Here is a 16,539-nt window from a genome sequence, read left to right as displayed (position 1 = left end):
GGTATCTGTCAAGATGTGTCAGACTATGATACATTTTTAACAAGTAATTTCATGGATAAATTATTAATTATCTTTTATTAACCCATTATGTAAAATGAAAGACAACAGAACCTTTCTGATAAAAATATATTTACAGTGTTCCGCCACTGTTCAATTTGTTGTGAGATTGGTAAGCAATACAGAACATCATACTGAAACTCAAAACGAGGAGACTGTGAAAAAGAGTATGTGTGAATGCTGTTATTGAGATGTACTCTATATTTACTGTCCATTTCTATAGAAAACCTGTAATGGGCTTGTTACCTTCACCCCCTTTACAGTGATACTGCTGTCATAATGTTTGTTAGTCTAGTCTGTAATTTAATCAAATTTACAAAGTATGCGTGTGTGTATATGTGTGAATGCGTGTACATACACATGCACATATTTGTTTATGTGTATAAATAGACACACATACATACAGAAATTAAATATGCTAAAATACTGAGAGATGGAAATCTTCTGACTGCGACAGACCCCGCCTCTCGCCCGGAACGTTAGCTGGGGATAGGCACCAGTAACCCTCCAGACCGCATTAGGGACAAAGGGCGATTAGAAAATGGATGGATGAATGGATGGAAATCTTCTGATAGGATATAATTTAGAAGTTCAGGTGGAAACGGCGAAGAAACTTGGGTGGGTGTGTAAAGTCAAAGTTAGAACAGTTGTTAGAGTGGGTGAAAAAAGAAATGAAAGTAAAGGAATTATCACACGAGGGCCTTTAAGTGGAAATATGAAAGATTTAGTTGGGAATTTAAAAGAAAGAAATAGGGAAGTAAAAGGAGCACGAAGACTGACAGGGTCCAGAAAAAGTTGAAACAGAAACTGTGTTGGTGGAGTTTGAATCAAAAGATGTGCCAAAGGAGGTTTTCTTTGGTTTGATAAGATTTAGTGTCGGGGAATTTGTGCCTAAACCAGTAAGATGTTTCAACTGTCAGGAATTTGGCCATGTTGCAAAAATGTGTAAAGGAAAAAGGAGATGTACCCGATGTTCTGGAGACCATGAATGTGGAAAATGTGGAGTTGGAGTTAAACCAAAGTGCTGTAGTTGTGGAGGAGTGAATAGTGTCATCTTTTGGGAATGTGAAGTGATGAAACAGCAAACAATTATACAGAAAACAAAAGTTATGCAGAAAGTTACGTATGTAGAAGCGTGTAAAATGGTTGGAAAAGAAAAACTAAATGGAATCTCTTTGACAGGAGAAAAACAAGTAATCCAAAAGCTTATGGAAATGGTTGGAAGGAAAATAGAAAAGGAAAAAAAGAAAATGGTGACTTTTATTGCATTTATTGCAGGAGTAATAAATGCAACCTCAAAGGTGAAATCAAAGACTGAAAGGATTCAGATTATTGTCAAGGCAGCATGCCATAGCTTAGATTTGAAGAATATTTGATGGGAAGATATAAGGGTAGAACTATGTAGTCAAGCAAATCAAGAAGGATAGTTTTAATCTTCCAATGAAATGCAAGGAGTCTTTTGTCAGACTTTAAACAGTTTATTTATGAGCAGGAAGTGAAACCTGAAATAATCTGTATACAGGAAACTTGGCTGAAGCCTTTTTTAGACTTCAGAGTATCTGGATATATTTTATATATCCATATATTATATATTAAGGAAGTTATTCCATATAAAATATTTGAAAGGAAAGGGGATTTGGATTATGTAGCAATTGATATATGGGTAGAAGAAAAGGTAATATTGATGTTAATTTTTTATAATCCCTGTAAGAAGCTTGAAATAAGTAAACTTGAGGAGATGGATTTAAAAGGAAATATTTGGTATGGAGATTTTAATGCACATCACTCATTATGGGGAAGTGAAAAAGTTGATCATAATGGTAAAGTTTTAGAAGATTTTTTAGATAGTAATAATATTGTATGTTTGAATAATGAAAAACAAACAAGTAATCCAAAAAGGTTAGATATTAATCCAAAATGAATTGATATTAATTCAAGTAAGGGATCTGTATTGGATTTATCATTTGTTTCTAGTTGTTCAGCTACATTGTCCATGTGATTGGCAAGTTAAAAGTAAGTCTTTTGGTTGTGATCATTATATTATAACCAGCAATATAAGGATAGGTCAGGTACAGAGCGCTGAAATGATAGGAGGAAAGTGGATATTTGGGAAAGCAAATTGGAGAAAATTTTAATAACTTATGTGAATGTAAGATTTTAAATGTTCAAAATGATTTGAGTATTGAAAGTATGAATCAAGAGATCAGTCAGTGTCTGAGGAGTTTATTCCAAAGACATCAGGGAAAAATAGGAGAACGTTTGTTCCAAGGTGAAATGATGAGTGAAGAACAGCAGTCAGAGAAAGAAATAAAGCATTTAAATTGGTTAGGTGGTCTCATAATTTTTAATATTTAATTTAATATCAAAAAATCACAGGCAAAAGTAAGAAGAATAATAAGAAGCGCAAAAAAATTACATTGGAGAAATTTCTTTGACAAAATTGGCAGTAGTAAAAAGATAGGGGAATTTGGGGAATGATCAAAAAATGGGGAGATAGAAGAGAATGGAGTTATCAGATATTTAATAAAAACAATATAGTAGCAGTAACTGACAGGGAAAAGGCTGATTTATTAGTACGTGCGTTTGTGGAGATGCATAGTGGGGAAAAATGTATCATTTAATGAAATACAGGGAAGAGAAAACTAAAAGGAAAAATAATGACATTTTAAGAAGGAAGGGAAGTAATACTGATGATCTGATGAATTATCACTTCTCTATTGGAGAACTGAAAAGAGTTTTGGATAAAACTAGGAATAGTGCTCCAGGTAAAGATGAAGTGTGTTATATTATGCTAAGACATGTGAGTGATGATGATTTAAATAAATTACTAATTTTGTATAATAAGATTTGGAAAGAGGGTAGACTGCCTTGTAAATGGAAAGAAGCCATTGTTATATTGTTATTCCGATAAAGAAACCTGGGAAAGATCATAGTAATCCTGGAAAGTACAGACGGATTGCTTTAATGTCTAATATGTGTAAACTGATGGGAAGGATAGTGAATGAGAGATGAATACAATATTTAATTTCTCCTTGTCTGAGTGGCTTCCATAGAGGGAGAGGAGCAATAGATCCTGTTTTATGTTTAGAAGATGATATTAGAAAAGCTCAGATAAATAAGGAAACTATTGTTGCTGTGTTATTTTATGTGGATAAAGCAAATGATATGTTATGGAGAGAAGGGTTAATGATTAAATTACAGCAATAGGTATAGGAGGTAATATGTTTAATTGGTTACTATTCAAGTCAAAATAGGATCTCATGTTTCACAATCATGTAAAATAGAAAATGGAGCTCCTCAAGGAAGTGTGGTAAGCCCAACATAATTCTCAATTATGATTAATGATATTTTTAAAGAATTATCAATTAGTTTTGGCAAGTCACTTTTTGCTGATGATGGAGCATTAAGGAAAAGGGGAAGAAATGTAGAACATCTTATTTTAAAACTTCAGGAAGTTTCAGGAAGCATGGATAAAGTGGGGATTTAAATTTTCAATCAAGAAGACAAAAGTAATGTTTTTTACAAATAAAAAAATTGGGCTTGATAAAAGTTGTATTTATATGGGAAAGAGTTGGAAAGGGTTGATTGTTTTCGTTTTTTGGGAGTAGTGTTTGATAAGAAATTAACTTGGGGAAATCATATAGAACATATTATAGAGAAAAAGAAAAAGGTTCTTAACATTATGATATGTTTAGCAGGTTGACATGAGGTGCAACTTTTCAATCGCTTAAAAATGTTTATGTCACTAATTCGATCAAGAATAGATTATGGGAGTGTGATACATGGTTCAGTGGCTAAAACTAGATAAAAAAAAATGAGATGCTATTCAAGATAGAGCATTGAGAATTTGTTTAGGGGCAGTTAAATCAACTCCAGTATGTGCTTTACAAGTAGAATCAGGAGAAATGCCATTATGTTTCAGAAGACAACAGATAATGGTTAATTATTGGATTAATTTAAAAGGACATAATTTTGAATCATCCAGTTAAGAAAGTATTAGAAAATTGTTAGGAAAGAGGAAAGGAACAAATGAATAGTTCTGGGTGGATTGAGGATGACAGAGCAAAAACATTTAATGCATCCATCCATCCATTTTCTGTTCATCCTTGTCCCTAATGGGGTCAGGAGGGTTGCTGGTTCCTCTCCAGCTACGTTCCTGGCGAGAGGCGGGGTCACGGGGTCACCCTGGACAGGTCGCCAGTCTGTCACAGCATTTAATGTATGTAACAAAGAATTTTGTCCAACAGTATTGTGGCCTTTGAGACCTACATGGCCATGGAAATATATTGATGTAGACAGATCATTATCAAATATTAAGAAAAGAAATATAATAAATATCTGACAAGAATTTTATAATAAAATACAGAATAAATATAATGATTATTTGCAAATTTATACTGATGGTTCGAAAGATCCAAAAACTTAAGCAACCAGTGTAGCAGTAGTGATTCCTGAATTTAAGATGAATATTTAAAAAAGAACATCTAATTATCTTAGTATATATGCAGTAGAATTATGTGCCATATTATTAGCTTTAGAATGGGTGGAGGATACTAATATAATAAATAAAATAATAGTTTGTAGTGATTTGTCATCTGTATTGTTGAGTATTGAAAAGGGAAGTACAAATAATCATAAAAATATATTATATGAGATTATGGCTGTTCATCAAAGATTATGTGAACAAAATAAAAATGTAATATTATTTTGGACTCCTGCTCATGTGGGTATTTTGGGTAATGAAAGAGCAGATAGGTTGGATAAGGAGGCTATTAAAAAATAAGATATTGATATTCCAGTAAATTTATCTAAATCTGAAGGCAAAAGTATTGTTTTGAGAGAAAGTAAGAAGTTATGGAAAATTATGTGGGATAATGAAATAAATGTAAGGCATTTATATAGGATACAAAATACAGTTGATGTAGTAAAGATTAGAGGAATAAACAGGAGGGAGGAGATAATTCTAAATAGAATAAGAACCTGACACAGTTTTTAAACTGAACTCTTTTTACTGGTTTATGTAGTTGGTGTGATGCTGTAGAAACAATGGAACATGTTTTTTATTAGTTGTAGAAAATATGCAGATCAAAGAAGATTATTAAAAACAGAATTAGGTTTTAATAGGGAATTGAAATTTGTGAATGTGGTTGATCAGTTAAATAGTATTGAGGGGAAAAAAAAAGATCTTTCGTTTTTAAAAAAAATACTAGGATTATTATGAGAATTTGAGGTATAGATATTAGGATCCAATAGATGGCAGTAATGCAACAATAATGGATGCAAGCTGCCGTTAAAATCTAAAGAAGAAGGAGTAGAAGAAGAAGAAGAAGAAGAAGGAAGAAGTTCTTGTTGACGTGTAGGTTGGAAATTGTAGCTTGTATGTATCAAAGTACACTCTTTTATTATTAATTATTCAAAAATGAATTCGTTCGGTTTATTGCAAAGGTTTTTAACAAAACGTTACTCAAGATAAACTGGAAATACTGCAAAGGTAGGGAACTTAAGATTTCGTGACAAGAGGGGTACCGTGCAGAAAGTTGTAATTCTGATATATTACTGCTATTCCAGACAGACATACCAGTGATACAGACTGACGAGTTTGTGACAGACTCCGATCCTGTAGCGTTAATGATGCTACACATAAAGGGTAGGCGTCATGTTGCTATTCTGTTTGGAAAGTAGAGCCATTACAATTAGGAGGAGTGTAATAATAAGTTTTCGGACAATGTGCAATTACAGTAATGAATTAACTTCTATCCAATGTTTACGCATTCTTATTGCCAACAAAAAAATAAATTAATACACCAGGGTTTAAATATGTGAGTGAGAAATGTTATTCTAGGTACGAAATGGAAGTGCTTATTGGATCAGTTTGTCCGCCATCTTTTCCATACAAAATGAGCATTAAAGCGTAAACTCAGAGACCCCCGGTACATCGTTTTTATTTATAGGAGATATATTTTTATAATTACAGTGAATATGTTTCGCCACGTAAAATACCTGCCTGTAAGCACCCTTGCTTGTTACTTGTTCAGGCCTCTCCTTTAACTCTGTTTTTGTTTATTGTTCTTTGTCCGTCCCTGACCTCAATTTGTAATATTTCGCAGTGTTAGGTTGGTTTTTTATTTTTATCAAAATATGTTCAGTGTATTTATAGGTTTTTCTAAGTGTATAATTTAAATCAACTGTATAATATTTGTTTTATACTCTGAAACCTGTTTTAATTTTGCTTTAAAAATGTATTCGTAGAAAAGGTGTAATCAGCCTGAAGTCAAAATGCAGTCACACTGGCGTCAGTTTTCTTTCTTCATGCTTTTTATTTTGCTGACAGATTTCATTGGGCTGCATGTAGTGATTTTTATGTTGGGTGTTATTTTCAGGTGTGTCAATGGATAAATGTTAACCCCAAAATTTGATGTGGTTGGTTTGGCTGATTTAGGCGTTTGTAATATTAGCTGGTGTGGCCCAAAAAACAATACATTGTTGAACTTAAGCTTTATGTTTTCATACTTTGTATGCAAACACATAAACTACTGTAGTTAACAACTAAGCAAATGTACCAAAGCAAAAAAGAATTGTACAGAATTGCTGCTGAATCCATTTGCATGGACCAAAGTCTTGTTTATGCTGTAAAAAAATATGTTGAAACAGAATTTATTTTAGTCGTTTAACAGCAAGTTGACAGGCAAATAGAATCACTGGATCAAAACTCTAAGCAGTTTTAAAGTTTTGATCCTGCTTAAAATTTTAATTAAAACTTCCAGTAGTTTTAATTATAACATTTCTGCTCAGTGTTTAAATAATAGTAAAAAATAACTCTTTAATTATGTATTTATTTCTATATGATAGCTAAAGTGTCCCCTACTGGTTGGTTTTGCTCAAATAAATGAACTTTTATCATATTACTTAATCTTATTTTTTGCAATTAGCTAGAAAACCTCCTGTTCTTTCAAAGAAATTTTCCACTAATACCAAACTGGCACAGTTTCTGTCTTTGTATCACAGCAGTCTTGAAATGTTGTGACAACTATCTTGTGTTTATTTGTATCACTGTATGCATAACCAGAAAAGCTTAATGCTTTGTTTTCAACAGGTGTGGTGAAATAAGAACGTCTATGATAAACTATGGGGAAGAAGAAGGTGCTGGATCTGTATAGAGCTCCATTTCCACTGTACACCATCAAAGTGGATTCCACTACAGGGCTTGTGATAACAGCTGGAGGAGGGGGTCCCTCAAAGACAGGAATAAAAAATGCTGTAGTAAGTACTGATGATCGTTTAGATCAGTCTTTCTCAAAGTGTGGGCCGCGATGTACTGCTTGTAAACAACTGTTAATTTCCCATCCGACGCTACAGTTCGCTTACCAAAGGATTGTGCTTTACTGGAACACTAGTAAAGAACATTTTTTGATATCCATATGTTTTCTTTCACTAGAAAGCTTAGAATTCATACTATCAGAATGTCTAACTCAAAACACCCGTAGACTTGTTCATGGTTTTATTGGGGCTCTCTCCACTACCCGCTCTAAGGACTCCAAGAAGGCTGGGAAATCTGAACTGTCGTTCTGCCCGTAAGCACAAACAACAGTAAGGACCTGTCCTTACTCCCAGGTCCTTACTCCCACATGGGAGGGGCTCACATGGGGCACCCATAAGGACCCATGAGGACCCATGTCTCCTCTTTGGGCTGAGCCCAGCTGGGCTTCATGGGTAAAAGCCCGGCTACAAGGCACTTGCCATAGTGCCCCACCTCCAGGCCTGGCTCCAGAGTAGGGGCCCGGTGATCCGCATCCGGGCAAGGACTATAAGTTCAGTCTGTTTTATTTGTACATTTTGATTGTACGAACCTCTAGTTTTATTTCTAGTAAAGGAATTGTCATTAATTTTAATATAACTTTTTAATATTGTGGTGAAAATTTGCGCAGACACCTAATGACAGAATGCAAATTTGATTTCATCAGTAACAAACTTGTCTTTCAGCATTTCCTGGATGTGAAGATGGTTGGAAAAAATCAGTACAGCTCCAGTCTTCTTCACTCTCATGATACGGACACACGCGCCACTATAAACATGGCTGTTGGTGATGGTGTGATTGCTGCTGGACAGGATGGCACATGCAGCCTCATGAAGTTTAAACTCTGCCAGCAGAAAGAAGAAAATGCTACGCATAAAGATGGTATGGTTTACACCTTTCTGTTTTAAAAAGAGTTAAAACATACTTTGAACTAAAGGATTGTTATCTTTCCCATTTGGGGTCAGAGGTGAAATTACCATTTAAACTTTTGATTGTGATGCAAAATTTTTTTCTTAATTTACTTTTGGTTGTTTTTGATGTTTTTTTGTGTGTGTGTTGCTTTCCTTAATTAGTCTTTAATAAACCACACATCTGCTATCAGGGCTCAAAGATTATAAGTCACCATATATAATGGTTTGTAATCTGATTGAAAGTTAGCCAGAGTCTTTAGTGTGAAACCTGAAATAATTTTAACCTTAACTCAAATGTGGTTCAGTAAAAGCTAAGACTTTAGCAACATTATTATTGAAATGAAACAAACAGTGCTACTGTATTTCACTCATAAATGGACCTACTTATTTTAAAAGACTCAGTGGAGGAAGGGCAACAGCCTTACATGCATCCTTTACATTGGTGCATAGTAAATCAATTATCCTGTTTTTCCTGGTGGGACAGTTGACAACCTGGTGAAAAGTAGCCAGAGTGAAATTCAGGGTAACATGATTAAAATCTCTAGATATTATTATGAGGGCCTCCGGGTGTTGTGACACGTTGTGTCCTTTGACAGAGAGCAGCTGGCTCCGCCCTCAGAAGAAAGTAAACACAAATGGAGATCATGTGACTGAACTCTCGCAGAAGATGGTAGGGATGCAGGCTGACAGCTATCAGCTCCAGATCAGGGCAACACACTCTGTCTTGACTGTGACATAGCCAGGGTTACGTAGGTTACGTAGATGATCAAACTGCCACCCCTTCTTTTTCCACATGCCAGACCATTTTTTGGTCCATCTTTGGATGGCAAAGTCTGTCCATATGTTTTTTGAAAGGATACATGTCTCTAGTAGGGATGCTCCGATCAGGTTTTTTGCTGCCGATTCTGATACAGTTCATCCTTGAAGCCGATCTCTGCCAACGATCTTTGCTGATCGCCTGGAATGGATGTTAATTTTTCAATTTAGGTATAAATGATACTATGTTTTCTGGCAAAATGATGACATATCTGTCAATAAATTCATCTAATTTAGACATAGACATATTTTAATACATATCAGAAATCTATTAAGTTACATGCTGCAGCTTTAAGCAGATGCTTTGTGTGAGAGTTCACTGTCTGGTGGAGGTTGAGCGGCTCTCCATCTGTGAAATATTACTACCTGTAGCATGTAGTGGCGGTCCAAGAGCGAGAGCAGAACCAGCGTCTTACACCGCCAGCCCTTAAACTTGAATTATTTTTTTGGGTTATTTGTTTAGCTTTCTGACCGTCATGCTAATCCGGGTGAGTGTTGGTAGCTGTGCGCTGCTTTACCTGCTGTCTGGCCACTCTGGATGTCCTTTTTTCCTGCAGTGAGCCTCGATATAGAAAAACTCCGTCAAGTGTTTGTTTTTTAAATGCCATGTGATGGTAGATTCTTTGTGTTGATGCATTTTGATGTGCTTCACCCCCGAGGTAATTTTCCACCGCAACACGCAAACTTCCCTATTTACTCAGAGCGTTATAGTTCCACACAGCAGGATTTGTTGCCGCGCACTTGCGCTGTGTGAAGGAAAGAGGAACTAAGCTGCACACGCAGGCGATTGATTTAGAGATCAGCAACAAGACACAGTGATCGGGAATCATCAATCATGCACTTTTTCACGGAAATCAGCCGATCGATCGGCACACCTCTAGCCTATAGTTAATATTTTGGAATGATAGTCTTCCCAAAATAGTAGCTGAGTCATATCAGCTCATGAAGTTAACAACCCCTTTGGACAAATCCTGTTTTTTGAGACTAGTGTATTCCTGGTTTAAGCTCATCATATGGGTACTTGGTAAAGTTCTATAATAGGTGTTTGGTATCATCTTAAAGGGGACACTCTTTGTTTTCTTTTAAGTCAGATTTTGAGTCTATTTACCAACACAGAGGTCACTAGAATTTGTTAAACCAAAAATAATACACATTTTTCCACACTTTTTGTCTAAAGTACTTTTTTATTCCAGTGGTATTCAGGGACATCAGGGACACAAAAGTTGACAACTAATATATTTAACAGACTTTAAGGATTCAGAAAATGCATATTATACGGTACCTGTACTGTGTGTCTGTGGGAGGTGATTCTGAACTGTCATTTGGAGTCACAGTCTTTGGCTATAACCTTAATAGGCAAGTGAGAAAACCCTTTTCACCCAAGATAGGGTTAGAGACGGTTAGAGAAAGTTACTCGAAATCAAGAGAAATAAGTTTCTCGGGTTAGGGTTAGGGTTACTTGCTTTTTTTCCATGTCCCCTTACGGGCTCCGTTTTAATTAGCACATTTTCAGGATCCATGTTTATGCTAAGAATATTGATTCATGCAAAGAAAATGCACAACTTTATACAAATACACAACGATCAATGAATGTGTTCTAAAGTAAATGCAAACCCGTTAAACTGAATAATAGTTATATTACAAAAACACCAAGGGAACTGGCCTGGTGTCTCTGGGCTACCGTTGCACTGATGTGGGTTCATTTGTTCGTTTGCTGGGCCGTTAGCCAAGGCTCCAGGTTGACTTGTATGCTCTCTTTTCTAATTTCCCTCCACTACTTCTAACTCCTTCTTTCCCTTTAAGTATTTCCCCACTTTTTCTCTCTTTTCCAACTCTGTGTCCATTGCAGTTGAAATAAACCCAAAACAATTTCTCATAAATATATATCCACTCACTAGCAACTTTATTAAGTACACCTTCCTAGTACCGGGTTGGACCTGCTTTTGCCTTCAGCATCCTTCATGGCAGAGATTCAGCAAAGTACTAGAAATATTCCTCAGAGAGTCTGGTCCATATTGAGATGACAGCATCACACAGTTGCTGCAGATTTGTCAGCTGTACATCCATGATACAAATTTTCCCGTTCCACCACATCCCAAAGGTTCTCTACTGGATTGAGATCTGGTGACTGTGGAGGTCATTTGAGTTCAGTGAACTCATTGTTGTGTTCAAGAAACCAGTTGGAGATTATTACTCAGGTAGACTGTGGTGTTGATACGATGTTCAATTGGTACTAATGGACCCAAAGTGTGCCAAGAAAATATCCCCCACACCACTGCACCACCACCAGCAGCCTGAACCGTTGATACAAGGCAGGATGGATCCATGCTGTTGACGCCAAATTCTGACCCTACCATCTGAATGTCACAGCAGAAATCAAGACTCATCAGAACAGGCAACTTTTTTCCAATCCTCTATTGTCCAATTTTGGTGAGTCTGTGTGAATTGTAGCCTCAGTTTCCTGTTCTTAGCTGACAGTAGAGGCACCTGGTGTGGTTTTCTGCTGCTGTAGCTCGTCTGGCTCAAGGGTCACCATGTTGTGAGTTCAGAGATGCTCTTCTGCCTACCTTAGGTTATTTGATTATTTGATTTATTGTTGCTGTTCTATCAGCTCAAACCAGTCTGACCTCTGGCATCAACAAGGCATTTGTGCCCACAGAACTGCTACTCACTGGATATTTTCTCTTTTTCTGCCTATTCTCTGTAAACCCTAGAGATGATGTGTGAAAATCCCCGTACATCAGCAGTTTCTGAAATACTCAGACCTACCCGACTGGCACCATCAACCATGCCAGGTTCAAAGTCACTTAAGTCACCTTTCTTCTTCGTTCTGATGCTCAGTTTGAACTGCAGCAGATTGTTTTGGCCATGACTACATGTCTTAATTGCTGCCACCTGATTGGCTGATTTAACATTTGCTTTAATAAGCAGCTGGAAAGGTATACCTAATAAAATGGCAGTGAGTGTGTGTGTATGTACATATATGTATGTAATCTGCTGTGGCTGTATAGTATATATTACTCCACCAGATTGCAAGCATTGCAAAATTTTCAAATCATCATATTGTGTTTTCTGTGTTATGCTGTTAAGAGTGTTATTTCTGCTATAGGTAACACCCCTGAACTTAGCAATGCCAGACGAAGATGTGGGAAAGCTGGCAAAGATAATCTTGAGAACCGTTCTACTGATACTAGGAATGAGACGGTTCAGATCACAGTGACCAATATAGCTGAAGTGCTGTCAGACTTAAACCCACATGACCCTCTTCAGAAAGTTGTTAGGTTCAGTCCTGACATGAAACTTCTGCTGACCGGAGGCACCGATGGATACATCAGAGTTTGGGAGGTAAACTTTGATCTGTTTTTAAATGGGAAAATATCCCCACATTAGCCAGCTGACATTTTTATGTTTTGGAATCTAGGTAATCAGAAACGAAAAAAATCTTTTGGTTTTTCAAAGAATAACATTTAACATGCTACATTAATATCCAGCATATTTTTTTTTCATCTTCCAGCTTTTCTCTTAATTTAGCCCAGAACAACATTTTGAAAACTTGCCTTTTAGGTCAAGGAATCCTATAAAACATTGGAAAATCTGACAACAGCTTATCTCTATTTATTTATTGTCCAATCTAGCAATAGTGACAAATTCAAACTATTTAGATAAAGAATAAAACAAACAAAAAATATTCTTCAAGTTTATTTTGCTGACACAACAAAAAATATTTAATAGTTATGCATTTACTAACAATGGTATTAATAATGTAAATAATAATAAACATTAAATATGTTTAGCAGGTTTCTGTATAAACCTTGTAGATGCCTGAGTGGTGTGTTTTTGTTTTGACCTTGTCCCTTTGGATTTTTTTTAAAGTTTCCATCCCTTGAGAAAAAGTTTGACTTTAAAGCACACGAAAAGGAGATTGAAGACTTGGATATTAGTACAATAAGCAAGGTGAACTATCAATTAAAACGAATGCAATGAATGTTCAAAATAAATGTTCATTCATTTTATGTTTCATGTTTCCTCTTGCAGCATCTTGTGACTGTGGGACGAGACTTTGTCTGCAATGTGTGGAGTGACAACCAGCTGGTTACAAGTTTGAACTGGCTTGAAACCATGCCTCAAATTGCTGAAAAGACCTATCGATATATGGCCTGCAGGTATGATAATAAGGAAGAAGGGTTTCTTCTCTTTTAAAGGTTCATCTAAGTTGTTTTTGTGTCTTAGGTTTGGAAATGGTGAAGATGAGAAAGATGCCATAAGGCTTTACACAGTGCAAATCCCTCATAAACGAGACAAAAAACCTCCTCCGTGCTTTATCACCAAGTGGGACGGCAAGATCTTACTTCCAATGTTAACATCTCCCTGTGGTACTGAAGTTATCTCCTGTCTGGCTGTGAGGTAATTGAACCAGGAGAAGCAGAAGATGAACATTGCATTTTTTGGAAAAAAAGAAAAGTTGTACTATAATTATTTCTGATGTGTTTATGTTACTGGCATCATGTATGTGTGTGTGTGTGTGTGTGTGTGTGTGTGTATATATATATATATATATATATATATATATATATATATATATATATATATATATATATATATATATATATATATATATATATATATATATATATATATATATATATATATATATATATATATATATATATATATATATATATATGTTCATGGCTGGTGAGGCACTGACTTAGTCCAAATTATAAGACCCCCTCCATGTTATTGTTTACATACGGAAGGTTTGCGCATGCGGACAAAATTGAAGGGCAAAAAGACTATACTTTCACACATGCCATCTATAGACGCGCTGCCATGGTAGAATAATTCCGTTAACTCAATGAAATTTGGAAATATATTTATTATTAATTTAGTGCTGTGCTGCACAGTAAAGGGAAAACCCGTTGAAGTACAACTCAAACCACCTTTTCTCTCTCTCTCTGTATCAGCTAAGCTACACGTAGACTTGTGTTTAGCTTCCCTTTACTGTATGGCTAGCTCGCTGTCTCTTACTCTGTAGACGCGGAGTCACAATGTCTGAGATCATGAGCGCCCCCTGCCATGAGGCAAGAGAACTGCAAAAATTCAGCGATTTTGAAGAAAGAATAATCAAAATTGGTTAAGTTAAATGAAAAATAAATACTTCACAGTAGAAAACACAGGGTGGAAATAACAATATAAATTATCTTATCATTGCAATATTCTTCCATGATAACAGCACAAACAACCCCCCCCCTCCCCACACACACACACATATGTGTGTGTGTTTGTGTGTACATATAGAAAGTAGATCAGTCAAGCATTTCAGGATGGCAGATGGAAAATGTAATCTTTGACTTATCTGTAACAGTGACTCTGGGAGGTTTCTTGGCCTTGGAACAGTAACTGGATCAGTAGCAGTTCACATTGCTTTTTCTCTACAGGTAACATAAACATCACACTAACCTTAACATATAAAGTGTATGCATAAAAGTTTATTTGTATGTCAATTTTTGCAGAAGCTGTACTATGTTCATGAGTCACATGGCATTGTTGTGACAGATGTAGTCTTTCTGCCCAACTTGATGAAAGGCCAAAATATCAAAGGGAACAACAAAGCAGCATTGCTGAGTGTAGCTGTGGATAGTCGATGTCAAGTACATACTGTCACCAAAGAAAGTGAGTCTGGCATTTTAATTTTTTCATTTAAAATGCATATCTCTGAGCTTCTAATTTTTCGCTGTTAATTTTTTTCCATTTATCTTAGGGCCTATCCCTCCCTGGCTTTTCTTCTGTGGGCTCATCATCGTGGGAGTGCTCTTAATTTTGCAGTACCTTTTTCCAGTGTTGCTCTAAATGATGCATATTATCTGTGATTAATAAATTAATTATCAGCATTAGCAACTACTGGTTTAACAGTTTTCAATAAGGATTCAAACCCAAGCAACTGTATATTAAGTAATTGTTTTGTTCTCTGAATACACTTCAGATTCACTTCACTCTTTGAGAAACAGGCTTTATGAATGGGTTCATGAAAATGTAGAATTTGTACAAAATGTAAAGGAATTATTTCCACATCTTTGTAGGAACACACACACAATAGACACTTTTCGAATATTTTCCATTATAGTAGCAATTTTGATTTTGAGAGGAGAAATATATTTATTAGATGGACCAACTTAGAAATTAAGTAATAACTTTAAGGTTTAGTTGTAAATATACTGTGTCTTTGAATAATTAGTATGTACTGAAAATAGCAGATTTGAATTAAGTTGATGTGACCACAGACAGTTTTATTTAAAACATTATTGATTGTATCAAACACATATGTTGATATACAATCATATGTGTTTCAGTCATCCCCATATTGGTGTTTTATTTTAATTTTTAATTTTTTAAAAGATTAAATAAAAGAATCAGAGGCACAAAGTTATTTCTATATAGTTCTTCCAATCCTCCTGTCTCTTGTAGTATTTTTCACATCTTCAGTAATTGGTTTGATTCACAAGAGATTTGTGTGCAATGTTGACCACAAGATTGGGAAAATGAAATGGGTAAGACCTAGAAACTTAGACTGACCAGTGGTTGGGAAATTGTCTTCAAACATATGTTGGCTTTTAGAGCGCTGTACTGCACTGGATCTGAAGAAGAGGACCAGAACTGAACCTGCATTCTTTATCAGGCTGAACCACAATGTTTAGAATTTAATTGAGAGTGGTAGAGCTGTGACACCAAACCTCTCTTTAATTTGGGAATGTCTTTGGTGCAATATGTGTTTTCTGTAGTAATATTACCTTTGATTTCAGTTTATTCTTATGAGAACACTGTTGCGTAGAAAAAGCTTCTGCAATTGTAATGAGGCTCAGATGTTTTCACTAAACATTTTCTGTTCAGTTTTTATTGAACAAAAAACAGAAAAAGCTGAATAACAGCAACAGCCGTTTATATCCTAACTTCCTGTTTGAGTTGTGATACGTTTGGTTTGAAGCAAAAATTTCTTAACTCCTGAGCGCAAAGGCAGCGGATAAAACAAAATATCAGAACAGGACAGATTATAAAGAAGATTACCTCATAAAATGTGTCTTATTAGCAGCCCGTTTAATAAAGACAAAAGGAATGTTTATCATGTAAGCACTTGTTTTAAATATTGTGTGAATTAAACTGCATTTGTTTAATTGTAAGTTTTAACTTAAAATAACTTTTACAAATTAATTATAGTTTTGGCATATAACTAAAGCATGCAAAGTATACTTTAGTTATACTTCAGTGGCTTGACTTGATTACAATATCTTTGTTTATGACCAATTTTTTGAATACTCTCAACTCTGACAGAAAGGCCTTTAATAGACTATTTCAAACAGCGTAGCGGTCTTCAGAAACACAAATGAATGGTAACAGAGTCAATGTGGGTCATTCTGAAATGGATAATGGTAGTTTCTACCATCATAATATTAAAATAATAAAAGT

The 16,539-nt window shown here is 35.4% G+C and overlaps 1 protein-coding gene across 4 annotated transcripts; it reads left to right on the top strand.

Moving 5' to 3' along the window:
* The first annotated feature begins 5,300 nt into the window (after nt 1-5,300).
* On the top strand, nt 5,301-15,497 carry preb (prolactin regulatory element binding). 4 transcript variants are annotated; one of them, XM_044116194.1, is made up of 11 exons: nt 5,386-5,548; nt 5,626-5,704; nt 7,151-7,317; nt 8,038-8,233; nt 12,188-12,423; nt 12,952-13,032; nt 13,114-13,241; nt 13,309-13,482; nt 14,444-14,516; nt 14,592-14,751; nt 14,840-15,497. In XM_044116194.1, exons 3-11 carry the CDS (start codon nt 7,183-7,185, stop codon nt 14,926-14,928), a joined length of 1,272 nt encoding a protein of 423 aa, XP_043972129.1. In that variant the 5' UTR covers nt 5,386-5,548; nt 5,626-5,704; nt 7,151-7,182; the 3' UTR covers nt 14,929-15,497. The 4 variants fall into 4 exon arrangements, with proteins under 4 accessions (XP_043972128.1, XP_043972127.1, XP_043972126.1 ...); XM_044116193.1 differs by lacking the exon at nt 5,626-5,704 and having other exon boundaries at nt 5,301-5,434; XM_044116192.1 differs by lacking the exon at nt 5,626-5,704 and having other exon boundaries at nt 5,316-5,413.
* The last annotated feature ends 1,042 nt before the right edge of the window (nt 15,498-16,539 follow it).

Source organism: Gambusia affinis, linkage group LG05 (assembly GCF_019740435.1).
Source record: "Gambusia affinis linkage group LG05, SWU_Gaff_1.0, whole genome shotgun sequence".
In the NCBI taxonomy this organism is placed as follows: domain Eukaryota; kingdom Metazoa; phylum Chordata; class Actinopteri; order Cyprinodontiformes; family Poeciliidae; genus Gambusia; species Gambusia affinis.
This window is presented reverse-complemented; position numbering and strand designations above follow the sequence as displayed.

What these genes read in the sequence shown, in the direction of transcription:
- preb (XM_044116193.1), top strand. Translation starts at nt 7,183, where the DNA reads ATGGGGAAGAAGAAGGTGCTGGATCTGTATAGAGCTCCATTTCCACTG. An exon ending in CAGGAATAAAAAATGCTGTA is followed by an intron (nt 7,318 to 8,037) that starts GTAAGTACTGAT and finishes CTTGTCTTTCAG; the next exon opens with CATTTCCTGGATGTGAAGAT. An exon ending in ACATTGCTTTTTCTCTACAG is followed by an intron (nt 14,517 to 14,591) that starts GTAACATAAACA and finishes CAATTTTTGCAG; the next exon opens with AAGCTGTACTATGTTCATGA.